Source organism: Pleurodeles waltl, chromosome 3_1, assembly GCF_031143425.1.
Source record: "Pleurodeles waltl isolate 20211129_DDA chromosome 3_1, aPleWal1.hap1.20221129, whole genome shotgun sequence".
NCBI classification, from domain to species: domain Eukaryota; kingdom Metazoa; phylum Chordata; class Amphibia; order Caudata; family Salamandridae; genus Pleurodeles; species Pleurodeles waltl.
This window is the reverse complement of record NC_090440.1, coordinates 1,896,163,176-1,896,177,072: the sequence shown is the minus strand read 5'-3', so window position 1 is coordinate 1,896,177,072 and position 13,897 is coordinate 1,896,163,176. Positions and strand designations below refer to the sequence as shown.

Below are 13,897 nucleotides of genomic sequence, written 5' to 3'. Positions count from 1 at the left end.
TCTTTATGCTCATACTCATGATACTATGTGTAGGAGGCTGGACTGGCTTGTAGTGAGTACCAAGGGGTACTTGCACCTTGCACCAGGCCCAGTTATCCCTTATTAGTGTATAGGGTGTCTAGCAGCATAGGCTGATAGATAATGGTAGCTTAGCAGAGCAGCTTAGGCTGAACTTGGAGACGAGTGAAGCTCCTACTGTACCACTAGTGTCACTTGCACAATATCAGAAAACACAATACACAGTTATACTAAAAATAAAGGTACTTTATTTTTATGACAATATGCCAAAGTATCTCAGAGTGTACCCTCAGTGAGAGGATAGGAAATATACACAAGATATATGTACAAAATACCAAAAATATGCAGTATAGTCTTAGAAAACAGTGCAAACAATGTATAGTTACAATAGGATGCAATGGGGGCACATAGGGATAGGGGCAACACAAACCATATACTTCAAAAGTGGAATGCGAACCACGAATGGACCCCAAACCTATGTGACCTTGTAGAGGGTCGCTGGGACTATTAGAAAATAGTAAGGGTTAGAAAAATAGCCCACCCCAAGACCCTGAAAAGTGAGTGCAAAGTGCACTAAAGTTCCCCAAAGGACAAAGAAGTCGTGATAGGGGAATTCTGCAGGAAAGACACAAACCAGCAATGCAACAACGATGGATTTCCAGTCGAGTGTACCTGTGGAACAAGGGGACCAAGTCAAAAAGTCACAAGCAAGTCGGAGATGGGCAGATGCCCAGGAAATGCCAGCTGTGGGTGCAAAGAAGCTTCTACTGGACAGAAGAAGCTTAGGTTTCTGCAGGAACGACAAGGGCTAGAGACTTCCCCTTTGGAGGACGGATCCCTCACGCCGTGGAGAGTCGTGCAGAAGTGTTTTCCCGCCGAAAGACCGCCAACAAGCCTTGCTAGCTGCAAATCGTGCGGTTAGTGTTTTTGAACGCTGCTGTGGCCCATGAGGGACCAGGAGGTCGCAAATTGCGCCAGGAGATAGAGGGGACGTCGAGCAAGACAAGGAGCCCTCTCAGCAGCAGGTAGCACCTGGAGAAGTGCCAGAAACAGGCACTACGAGGATGCGTGAAACAGTGCTCACCTGAAGTTGCACAAAGGAGTCCCACGTCGCCGGAGACCAACTTAGAAAGTCGTGCAATGCAGGTTAGAGTGCCGTGGACCCAGGCTTGGCTGTGCACAAAGGATTTCCGCCGGAAGTGCACAGAGGCTGGAGTAGCTGCAAAAGTCGCGGTTCCCAGCAATGCAGTCTGGCGTGGGGAGGCAAGGACTTACCTCCACCAAACTTGGACTGAAGAGTCACTGGACTGTGGGAGTCACTTGGACAGAGTTGCTGGTTTCAAGGGACCTCGCTCGTCGTGCTGAGAGGAGACCCAGGGGACCGGTGATGCAGTTCTTTGGTGCCTGCGGTTGCAGGGGGACGATTCCGTCGACCCACGGGAGATTTCTTCAGAGCTTCTAGTGCAGAGAGGAGGCAGACTACCCCCACAGCATGCACCACCAGGAAAACAGTTGAGAAGGCGGCAGGATCAGCGTTACAGAGTTGCAGTAGTCGTCTTTGCTACTATGTTGCAGTTTTGCAGGCTTCCAGCGCGGTCAGCAGTCGATTCCTTGGCAGAAGGTGAAGAGAGAGATGCAGAGGAACTCGGATGAGCTCTTGCATTCGTTATCTAAAGTTTCCCCAGAGACAGAGACCCTAAATAGCCAGAAAAGAGGGTTTGGCTACCTAGGAGAGAGGATAGGCTAGCAACACCTGAAGGAGCCTATCAGAAGGAGTCTCTGACGTCACCTGGTGGCACTGGCCACTCAGAGCAGTCCAGTGTGCCAGCAGCACCTCTGTTTCCAAGATGGCAGAGGTCTGGAGCACAGTGGAGGAGCTCTGGACACCTCCCAGGGGAGGTGCAGGTCAGGGGAGTGGTCACTCCCCTTTCCTTTGTCCAGTTTCGCGCCAGAGCAGGGCTAAGGGGTCTCTGAACCGGTGTAGACTGGCTTATGCAGAAATGGGCACCAAATGTGCCCATAAAAGCATTTCCAGAGGCTGGGGGAGGCTACTCCTCCCCTGCCTTCACACCATTTTCCAAAGGGAGAGGGTGTAGCACCCTCTCTCAGAGGAAGTCCTTTGTTCTGCCATCCTGGGACAAGCCTGGCTTGACCCCAGGAGGGCAGAAACCTGTCTGAGGGGTTGGCAGCAGCAGCAGCTGCAGTGAAACCCCCGGAAAGGCAGTTTGGCAGTACCAGGGTCTGTGCTACAGACCACTGGGATCATGGGATTGTGCCAACTATGCCAGGATGGCATAGAGGGGGCAATTCCATGATCATAGACATGTTACATGGCCATATTCGGAGTTACCATTGTGAAGCTACATATAGGTAGTGACCTATATGTAGTGCACGCGTGTAATGGTGTCCCCGCACTCACAAAGTCCGGGGAATTGGCCCTGAACAATGTGGGGGCACCTTGGCTAGTGCCAGGGTGCCCTCACACTAAGTAAGTTTGCACCTAACCTTTACCAGGTAAAGGTTAGACATATAGGTGACTTATAAGTTACTTAAGTGCAGTGTAAAATGGCTGTGAAATAACGTGGACGTTATTTCACTCAGGCTGCAGTGGCAGGCATGTGTAAGAATTGTCAGAGCTCCCTATGGGTGGCAAAAGAAATGCTGCAGCCCATAGGGATCTCCTGGAACCCCAATACCCTGGGTACCTCAGTACCATATACTAGGGAATTATAAGGGTGTTCCAGTAAGCCAATGTAAATTGGTAAAATTGTCACTAGCCTGTTAGTGACAATTTGAAAGAAATGAGAGAGCATAACCACTGAGGTTCTGATTAGCAGAGCCTCAGTGAGACAGTTAGTCACTACACAGGTAACACATTCAGGCACACTTATGAGCACTGGGGCCCTGGATGACAGGGTCCCAGTGACACATACAACTAAAACAACATATATACAGTGAAAAATGGGGGTAACATGCCAGGCAAGATGGTACTTTCCTACACAACTCCCCCACCAAACGAAGGACAATAAGACTAGCCATGACCTGATGAGTCTTCATTGTCTAAGTGGAAATATCTGGAGAGTCCATCTGCATTGGAGTGGCTACTCCCAGGTCTATGTTCCACTGTATAGTCCATTCCCTGTAGGGCTATGGACCACCTCAAAAATTTAGGATTTTCACCTTTCATTTGTTTTAGCCAAAGTAGAGGTTTGTGGTCTGTCTGAACAATGAAGTGAGTGCCAAACAGGTATGGCCTAAACTTCTTCAGTGCCCAGACCACAGCAAAGGCCTCCCTCTCAATGGCAGACCAACGCTTTTCTCTAGGGGTCAACCTCCTACTAATAAAAGCAACAGGTTGATCCTGGCCCTCAGAATTAAGTTGTGATAGGACTGCCCCTACTCCTAATTCAGATGCATCAGTTTGGACCTAGAATTTTTTAGAGTAACAAGGGCTTTTCAGGACAGGTGCAGAGCACATGGCCTGCTTCAGCTCCTCAAAAGCTTTCTGACAGTTTGCTGTCCATAATACCTTTTTAGGCATTTTCTTGGATGTGAGGTCATTAAGAGGGGCTGCAATGGAGCCATAGTTCTTAATGAACCTCCTGTAATACCCAGTGAGGCCTAGGAAGGCTCTCACTTGAGTCTGAGTAGTAGGGGGAACCCAATCAATAATTGTTTGGATTTTCCCCTGATGTGGTGCAATCTGTTCCCCACCAACAAGGTGTCCCAGATAAACCACCTTACCCTGCCCTATCTGGCACTTTGAAGCCTTGATAGTGAGGCCTGCCTTTTGCAGGGCCTCCAAAACTTTCCATAGGTGGACCAGGTGATCATCCCAGCTGGAGCTAAAGACAGCTATATCGTCCAAATATGCTGCACTGAAAGCTTCCAGCCCTTGCAGGACTGTGTTCACCAACCTCTGAAAAGTGGCAGGTGCATTTTTCAATCCGAAAGGCATTACAGTGAACTGGTAATGTCCTCCAATGGTTGAAAATGCAATTTTAGGTTTAGCATCTTCTGATAATTTGATCTGCCAATACCCTGCAGTCAAATCAAAAGTGCTTAGATACTTGGCAGATGCCAGTGTATCTATGAGCTCATCTGCCCTGGGTATAGGGTGAGCATCAGTTTTGGTTACCTGGTTGAGACCTCTGTAGTCTACACAAAACCACATTTCCTTCTTTCCATCTTTGGAATGGGGTTTTGGTACAAGTACCACAGGAGAAGCCCATGGACTTTCAGAGTGCTCAACCACTCCCAGTTCTAACATTTTCTGCACCTCTTGCTTTATGCAGTCCCTGACATGGTCAGGCTGCCTATAGATCTTACTTTTGACAGGCAAGCTGTCTCCAGTATCTATAGTGTGCTCACACCAAGAAGTGGTACCTGCCACAGTAGAGAAGAGTTCAGAAAACTGACCCAGGAGATTTATGCAATGGTCTTTCTGCTCAGCAGTAAGACAATCAGCCAAAACTACACCTTCCACAAGAGCATCTTGTTCTGTGGAAGAGAAGAGATCAGGTAGAGGATCACTGTCTTCTTCCTGTCCCTCATCAGTTGCCATGAGCAGGGTGAGATCAGCCCTGTTATAGTAGGGTTTCAGGCGGTTGACATGGAGCACCCTAAGGGGACTCCTGGCAGTGCCTAAGTCAACTAAATAGGTGACTTCACCCTTTTTCTCAACAATTGTGTGGTGACCACTCCATTTATCTTGGAGTGCTCTTGGGGCCACCGGCTCCAAGACCCACACTTTCTGCCCTGGTTTGTACTGAACCAAAACAGCCTTCTACTTGCACCTTGCACCAGGCCCAGTTATCCCTTATTAGTGTATAGGGTGTCTAGCAGCATAGGCTGATAGATAATGGTAGCTTAGCAGAGCAGCTTAGGCTGAACTAGGAGACGAGTGAAGCTCCTACAGTACCACTAGTGTCACTTGCACAATATCATAAGAAAACACAATACACAGTTATACTAAAAATAAAGGTACTTTATTTTTATGACAATATGCCAAAGTATCTCAGAGTGTACCCTCAGTGAGAGGATAGGAAATATACACAAGATATATGTACACAATACCAAAAATATGCAGTATAGTCTTAGAAAACAGTGCAAACAATGTATAGTTACAATAGGATGCAACGGGGGCACATAGGGATAGGGGCAACACAAACCATATACTCCAAAAGTGGAATGCGAACCACGAATGGACCCCAAACCTATGTGACCTTGTAGAGGGTCGCTGGGACTATTAGAAAATAGTAAGGGTTAGAAAAATAGCCCACCCCAAGACCCTGAAAAGTGAGTGCAAAGTGCACTAAAGTTCCCCAAAGGACAAAGAAGTCGTGATAGGGGAATTCTGCAGGAAAGACACAAACCAGCAATGCAACAACGATGGATTTCCAGTCGAGGGTACCTGTGGAACAAGGGGACCAAGTCCAAAAGTCACAAGCAAGTCGGAGATGGGCAGATGCCCAGGAAATGCCAGCTGTGGGTGCAAAGAAGCTTCTACTGGACAGAAGCAGCTTAGGTTTCTGCAGGAACGACAAGGGCTAGAGACTTCCCCTTTGGAGGACGGATCCCTCACGCCGTGGAGAGTCGTGCAGAAGTGTTTTCCCGCCGAAAGACCGCCAACAAGCCTTGCTAGCTGCAAATCATGGGGTTAGTGTTTTTGGACGCTGCTGTGGCCCAGGAGGGACCAGGAGGTCGCAAATTGTGCCAGGAGATAGAGGGGACGTCGAGCAAGACAAGGAGCCCTCTCAGCAGCAGGTAGCACTACGAGGATGCGTGAAACGGTGCTCACCCGAAGTTGCACAAAGGAGTCCCACGTCGCCGGAGACCAACTTAGAAAGTCGTGCAATGCAGGTTAGAGTGCCGTGGACCCAGGCTTGGCTGTGCACAAAGGATTTCCGCCGGAAGTGCACAGAGGCCGGAGTAGCTGCAAAAGTCGCGGTTCCCAGCAATGCAGTCTGGCGTGGGGAGGCAAGGACTTACCTCCACCAAACTTGGACTGAAGAGTCACTGGACTGTGGGAGTCACTTGGACAGAGTTGCTGGATTCAAGGGACCTCGCTCGTCGTGCTGAGAGGAGACCCAGGGGACCGGTGATGCAGTTCTTTGGTGCCTGCGGTTGCAGGGGGACGATTCCGTCGACCCACGGGAGATTTCTTCAGAGCTTCTAGTGCAGAGAGGAGGCAGACTACCCCCACAGCATGCACCACCAGGAAAACAGTCGAGAAGGCGGCAGGATCAGCGTTACAGAGTTGCAGTAGTCGTCTTTGCTACTATGTTGCAGTTTTGCAGGCTTCCAACGCGGTCAGCAGTCGATTCCTTGGCAGAAGGTGAAGAGAGAGATGCAGAGGAACTCGGATGAGCTCTTGCATTCGTTATCTAAAGTTTCCCCAGAGACAGAGACCCTAAATAGCCAGAAAAGAGGGTTTGGCTACCTAGGAGAGTGGATAGGCTAGCAACACCTGAAGGAGCCTATCAGAAGGAGTCTCTGACGTCACCTGGTGGCACTGGCCACTCAGAGCAGTCCAGTGTGCCAGCAGCACCTCTGTTTCCAAAAAGGCAGAGGTCTGGAGCACACTGGAGGAGCTCTGGACACCTCCCAGGGGAGGTGCAGGTCAGGGGAGTGGTCACTCCCCTTTCCTTTGTCCAGTTTCGCGCCAGAGCAGGGCTAAGGGGTCCCTGAACCGGTGTAGACTGGCTTATGCAGAAATGGGCACCAAATGTGCCCATGAAAGCATTTCCAGAGGCTGGGGGAGGCTACTCCTCCCCTGCCTTCACACCATTTTCCAAAGGGAGAGGGTGTAGCACCCTCTCTCAGAGGAAGTCCTTTGTTCTGCCATCCTGGGACAAGCCTGGCTTGACCCCAGGAGGGCAGAAACCTGTCTGAGGGGTTGGCAGCAGCAGCAGAACCCCAATACCCTGGGTACCTCAGTACCATATACTAGGGAATTATAAGGGTGTTCCAGTGCGCCAATGTAAATTGGTAAAATTGGTCACTAGCCTGTTAGTGACAATTTGAAAGAAATGAGAGAGCATAACCACTGAGGTTCTGATTAGCAGAGCCTCAGTGAGACAGTTAGTCACTACACAGGTAACACATTCAGGCACACTTATGAGCACTGGGGCCCTGGATGACAGGGTCCCAGTGACACATACAACTAAAACAACATATATACAGTGAAAAATGGGGGTAACATGCCAGGCAAGATGGTACTTTCCTACACTATGGCATTATAACATGCAAGAACATTCTTTACTTTCAGTATGCTTGTACATAATTCACAGTACTATAGCTCCAGAATCTGATATTATTTCAGATAATTATATTAAATGTTATAAAGGTTTTCTGAAAATCAAAATATCCTTTGACTTTAAATGAACTCCCTTCACAAATGAATGGAGCATATATTCTATGCAGCAAGATCTGCTCTGTATTCAGTGGTGTATTTAAGGAGGGAAGTGAGAGGAGGAGATAGGCAACCTTCTCTTTCATCAGACAGTAGTTTGTTCTCCCAGTCTGGGTTGTTTAAAATCTGTCATTAGTTAATTTTGCTGCATATCCTTATTTCATCTGAGCATGGCGATTTTCTCATCTGTTCCTGGTTGCTGCAGATAAATGTAAGCAAATTAGTATCAAGGGCCCAGCTCCATACTTATATATGACCAAGGAAAGCAAGGAGACAAATTAAGATAGTTGCAAAGAGAGAGGAGTAGGCAAGAGATGAGATTAATATGTTAGACAAAGCCAACTGCTTTTCCTGTTTTATAACAGCCTTTGCATACAAGTATGAAGACGTAAATGGTTTATAGTTTGATGCAGTGTAGTGTTTATATTTCCCCCCACCCCACCATAGAACAGTTTGTTAAATCCTAAACAGATCACCGGGGCCTTATTACAAGTTGTGCGGAATAAAGAGAGCTTTTTACAACACAAAATATGTACTACTACAGTGAAGAATTTACCGGGTATGATAAATGCCTCCTTGAAGTTTTCAACTTGGAAATGAGGCATAACATGTAGGATGGTCATTTACAACACAGAATTCCACAAGTCCTTCCAGTTTCAGGCAGTGCTAGGGCACAATGGTTCACAATCCAGGTACATCTTAGTTTTGACTGGAACTGTTACTGTCCTACAGCCCTTCACTAGCCTGTTCTGAAATAAAGCTTGGTGGGTTAATTATTGCGTCTAAATCAATCTTCATCTAATCATCAGAACCCAAATTTATATTATAGATTAGTTGGGTAAGCTGACCCACACTTGGCCTTCTATCTCTCAGCAGTCCTGGTATACCAGCCCTGCAAATATTTGACCATAATCAGAGAGTGCTACCATTTTTCAAAAGGGCTTCCATACTTTTCATGAACATTGCAACACTTGTCAGCGGACTGCTTCACTTTTAATGGGACAGTAAGAAAACTTCTCTTCGTATGGCTATTTTTAGGTCTCGCCTCAGACAGCACGTGCTGTCGCTTGCAAGACATTTTGTTAGCTTAGAGTGAGCTTAGAGTCCATACTTTGTTTACCATTGGTTGGCTTCATCGTCACTCTCATTTCCTCGCTTCTGTTAGGTTTGTACTGTTGGCTTCAATTCCTCTTTGTAGGCATGTACCTTCCCTGGACATTTCTCAAGTACCTGTGTACTTCCACTTCTCGCGCTTACGGGGCTACTTATTAGGTCTAGCCTAGGCAGCGCATGCGCTGTCTCTTTGAGACATGCTGTTTTCTTTTGAGTATAACACTTTATAAAAGTGCATGTGTTTGCAGGCTGTCTCTTTCGTGTGCTTCTCCTCCCTGTATCGCTCTCTCTTACCAGTGCGCTTTTGTCTCCCTCAGAGTTGTTGGTTGTCCTCGCCCACTGTCTATGTTGTTGCTTGCCCACTCACACCTTCTGTGTTGTTGCTTTAATTTGTTATGCTTCGTGATGTTGCTTGCCCCCACCACCCTACATTGTGCTCCGTGTTGTTGCCCCGCTGCTGTACAACATGGCTAAAAGACTTTGGCAAAGCCAATAGTTCCCTTAGAAGAGAACTACTGGCTTTGCCAATGCTTGGTTAATGGGGGCAGTCACAACACCGATCCACAGAGGCTACTTAATAGAACTGTAGAAGGACCTCTTACCAGGTTATGATAAACATTCAATGCTTGCTCTACCTATAAAAGTTTTACCTATAATGACATTGTATCATTGTTTATAAGGAAGGCAGAACACGTTTAATGGGGTCCAAGCCTCATATCCAAAAACATCAGAGGACGATAGAATCAGACGGCAGGAGAAGAACAGATCAGCGGCGCTTTCGGGAATGGTGGCCACATATTAGTGCGCCCGTGTTCTCATAAGGGCAGCGAACCCTGCTGCACACAGGGCATATCACTCCCATCCACATATTGCCGACGGTGCGCCTTGTCTACGTGCTAAGGTTGTATAATAAAGCTTTTTGTAAAAAAAAAAAAACGAGCGAGACAGATGAAGTATAAACATCTAGCAGAAAACAGCTACGTATCTTAGACAAGGTTTGGTGCTAGTTTAAAGAGTCTATTTGGCATAAGAAAGACAGACTTCTCTGTCATAGAAAACACAGCTCGGATGACGCATTTGGTTGGGAGGGAAACAGTGCGCAGAAACAATATTTGTTCTACTTACTCGCCTAGAAATGCCCGAATGTGGTCTTGACAGTGCGCCAGGTAGGTGCCTCCGTGCAGCGTGGAGTTAGAGACCAGCAGCAAGCGTCTCCTCGACCCCATTGTCCGCGCTACGACAGACCCTGCCAGAGGGAAAGAGGGAAACTGTTACCCCTGTCTTGAGGGAACTACAGGAAGTGTGTGAATGCTCCACGTTTGCTCCTGACACCTCGTATTCTATTGCAGCATTTATATGATGAGAGCAACACGCTGTACTTTCCACCTCCTGGAAGTGCTGAGTTTTCAAATCACAGGAGCGCTCTATAGGCTGGAAGGCAAAGTTCCTCTTACCACAGTCTGATGATGAATAGCCGTCACGTGCAAACTATGTTCTCCTTTTATTTTGCGCACGTAGCCCCTGCCCCTTAGTCACTCTGTGACCTACCCGCAGCTTTGTCGCAGGCAACACCTGAATGCTGGAATGAACCCACGGGCTTAGCTGCCAGCTGTCCTCATTTCGTGTCTGACAGCTTCAACTGTTTTGCCAACATCGTATTGCATTCTGGGACGTGTAGTTTCACAGCTAACATTGTAACAAGCAGCTCTTAATCCAAGCATGCAAATTGTTGGCTACAAGGTTAGAGCTGGCTAAATGTGTTAGAAATAATATGAAGTGTCTCAGTGCCAAATAATAATTCACTTGCTGTTACCAGCTTTAGTGAATTCAGTATTGACTCGGAAAAACAAGCATTGACATAACGAATAGGTTTTGCTTATATATAATACCCGTACTCCCATGCACACAGCAACATGAGAGCATAGATATGGAGGAGTTCACCCAGTGCTGAATTTTACCTGTTGGTTTCTGGTGCTCCGCACAAGCACTTTATAGTCAGCACCAGCTCTTAGCTGCCACACTGTGGCACTGTTTGTATGGTTTTGTGAGGAACACAACAACAGCAACAACACAACAATAACAGTTGTTTAATAATTAAATATAAATTAAAATCATTTTTTTTTAGCTTTCTCGACAAGAATTTTCAGTTCTATTAAGGACACGGAGGCGAGGATTATGCTTTTCTCTCTCTTTACTGTCAACACACAGCAGCCAATAGAAACACATTAAAAAATAAAACTACATTTCCCATAGTCACAGAGCCTCACAATGACCCCCAATCAGGATCAACCATCCTTTATACAACACAAAGTCAGCAAAGTCCATCCTCTTTCTTTGCACGTCCATCTCAAGGAGAACAGAATAACGAACCAATCGCCACGAAAACTGAATTCCAACCAAACAATGTCTTCCCGAACAAGGAAGCTGGAAGATTGCAAAACGGTACAAGGAACAAATCATCCTCTCCAGATGAAAAATTCTTGTGCGAAAGCTAGAAATTGTTTGATTCAATGCCACAACCAGAGGCTTCGGATTATGCTAGTTTAAAGCTGAACGATCACTCCAGAAGCTACATCAACAATTGGTTTATGATAGAACAATTTAAAAGTAGGATCTGATGACCAGTCTGCTGCTGTCATGATATCTTCCAACCTAGAACCTGAATTGAAAGCTTTGGAAGCCATAGCCCCTCAAACAGAATGAGCTCCAAAAATAGAGGTATCAATGCCTGCCTCTTGCAACAATCATCTGACCCGTCTCGCAAGAGTCGCGGAGGAAACAGGACCAAAGGACTTTTGCAAGGAAATCAATAATTGCCCAGATACATCCCTTCGCAATTCTCTAGTAACATCTTCATATACCTTTAGGCAACTTACCACACATAATTTAGAGTTATCTTTAACCAGCAGATAACTAATACATTTTGAATTTGATTTTGTATGCTTAGAAACGCAAAAAGAGACTCCCTTAGGAGTAAAAACTCTACATGTAATGTCCAAGGCTTTTACGTCAGAGACTCTCCTGCATGAAATTAGACAAAGTAACATGGTCAACTTTGCTGGCAATTGCTTCCTTGAAAGACCTTCCTTGGCCGGCCAAGCCACCAAAAACTTCAAAATAATATTGACATCCCAAAGAGTTGAATATTTTGGAAGAGGAGGACGAAGCATACGAACAACGCGCAATAACTTACAGACTAACGGGTGTTCACCCACTGGTTTACCATCAATGTGAGGGTGTTTAGCTGAAATTGCAGATCTAAAATAAATTCACCGTTATGTATGCTAGACCTCGAGCCACAATTAGCAACAAAAAATTTGCCATCATCTGCACTGAGGCCCCCAAGGGAGCAACACCCCTCTGACTGCACCAATCCAACCATCTCCTCCAGGCAGTGGCATATCGTTTATGCGTACTAGGTGCCAAGGATTGAGAAAGGAAAAATCTAGTGTCTTCCGAAATTCCTGTGCCCTGAGAGGATCCCCTGATAGCCTCCAAACCATGAGCAACAACTGTTCCTCCAAAATCAAAGGATGAGAACTCCCCATTGGGTACAATAAAAGATCCTCTGAAGGGAGGATTTGAAATGGAGCAGCACAACATAGTGTCAACGCCACCAGAAACCACAACTGATCTTTCCAACACGGGGTTATCAGAGCTAATTCTGCTCTCTGACGAATACCTGGGCGAGAACTCAGTGAATTATGGAAAACAGGGGAAAGGCATAATGCAATCCTCTCATCCAAACTTGGAAAAAGGCATCCAAGCAGAGAGCGTTCGGATCAGGTCTCCAACTGAAGAATAGTGGAAGATGTGTATTCAGCCACGACGCAAACAGGTCTATCGAGCACTGACCCCAAAGCTGATTCAGGAATTGAAATATTCTAGGGTGAAGACTCCAATCGCTGGCATTCCTCAGATACCTGGAGTTCTAGTCCACGACCACATTCACTTTCCCTGGGATATATTCCGCCGTTATGGAAATCTGATGGGCTAGACAAAAATGCCAGAAGTCTTTTGCAACTTCCGCCAACATCTGGGACCGTGGTCCCCTCAGTTTGTTGATGTAATGTACTGCTGAAATGTTGTCCATCTTCAGAAGGATACAACATTTCGATTTGAAGGGGGACAAAGTCTTCACTGCAAAGGAACCCACCAGAAGTTCCAAGCAATTGATGTGCAGCTGAAGTTCCTCTGGGGACCACTGTTCTCCTGTCTCCATCTGACCACATCTGGCTCCCCAGCCCCATCTGCTGGCATCTGATTCAATGATCACTTCCGGAACGGAGGCAAAAATCACCTTGCCATTCCAAGCGTTCATATGAGTCAGCCACCATTGAAGCTCTGTCCGGGCTTCTTGAGAAAGAACAATCAGTTCGGAGTAAGTCAGACCCCTGCGAAGGTGAAGAATCTTCAACTTCTGGAGAGCACGATAGTGTAGAGGACCCGGGAAAATGGCTTAAATGGACAATGCTAGGAGGCCCACCAATCGGGCAAGTACCCTCAAGGAAATCGAATGAGCATTCAATGCTTTCTTCAACTCCTTCTTTATTGCTAGTCTCTTGGTTAAAGAAGGTTTCAGCAGAGTCAAGACTGAGTCTATCCTGAAGCCCAAGAAGTCTATACTTTGTACTGGTGTTAACTGGGATTTCTCCACATTGATTATAAATCCTAGGTCTTGAAGGAGTTGCATTGTCCAGGAAAGATGGAGACGAGCTAGATGCTCCTCCTGAGCCATGATGAGGATTTCGTCTAAATAAACTATCAGACGAACACCCTTTTCCCTTAGCCATTGCATCACCGGTCGCATTACCTTGGTGAAGCACCCGGGGGCCAAAGAAAGGCCAAAAGGAAAAGCGGAAAACTCGTAAAATTGGTCTCTCCAAAAGAATTGAACAAATCTGCAATGGGGGGCAAAAATAGGAATGGTCAGATATGCATCCTTGAGGTCCAAACGGACCATCCAGTCCCCTTCCAATAAGAGATCTCTGAGAAGATGGATGCCCTCCATCTTGAAATGTCGGTAAACAATCCATGAGTTGAAGTGTTGCAGGTTGAGTACCAAACGTGAACCCCCCCCCCTTCTTTTGGACCAGAAAGATCATACTCATGAAACCTCTTGGATGAGGATGAGAAGTGACAATTGCGCCTTTTTGAAGAAGGACCTCTGTTTCTTGATCTATGAAAACTGTCTCTTGATGGGAAAAACTGAGAGGCGGAGGGATCTCGGTTTGCTGGGGTTCTGACTAGAACTTTAGATGATAACCTGACATTGTGTCTAGTACCCAAGCATCTTGCGTAATCAAAAACCAATTTTGAGCAAATAGACTCACTCTTCCCCCCAGAACAACA

At 46.5% G+C, this 13,897-nt stretch overlaps 1 protein-coding gene across 4 annotated transcripts in view; it reads right to left on the bottom strand.

The window, feature by feature from the left end:
• LOC138285719 (alpha-aspartyl dipeptidase-like) overlaps positions 1–10,196 on the bottom strand; it is a 161,653-nt gene extending 151,457 nt beyond the window's left edge. The window contains exons 1-2 of one of the 4 annotated variants that reach the window (XM_069226030.1): positions 10,094–10,196; positions 9,671–9,791 (exon numbers count right to left, since the gene is read on the bottom strand). In XM_069226030.1, the coding sequence (XP_069082131.1) occupies positions 9,671–9,771 (101 nt within the window). In that variant the 5' untranslated portion in view covers positions 9,772–9,791; positions 10,094–10,196. The other 3 variants (XM_069226029.1, XM_069226028.1, XM_069226027.1) reach the window with 3 other exon arrangements.
• Positions 10,197–13,897: the final 3,701 nt, after the last annotated feature.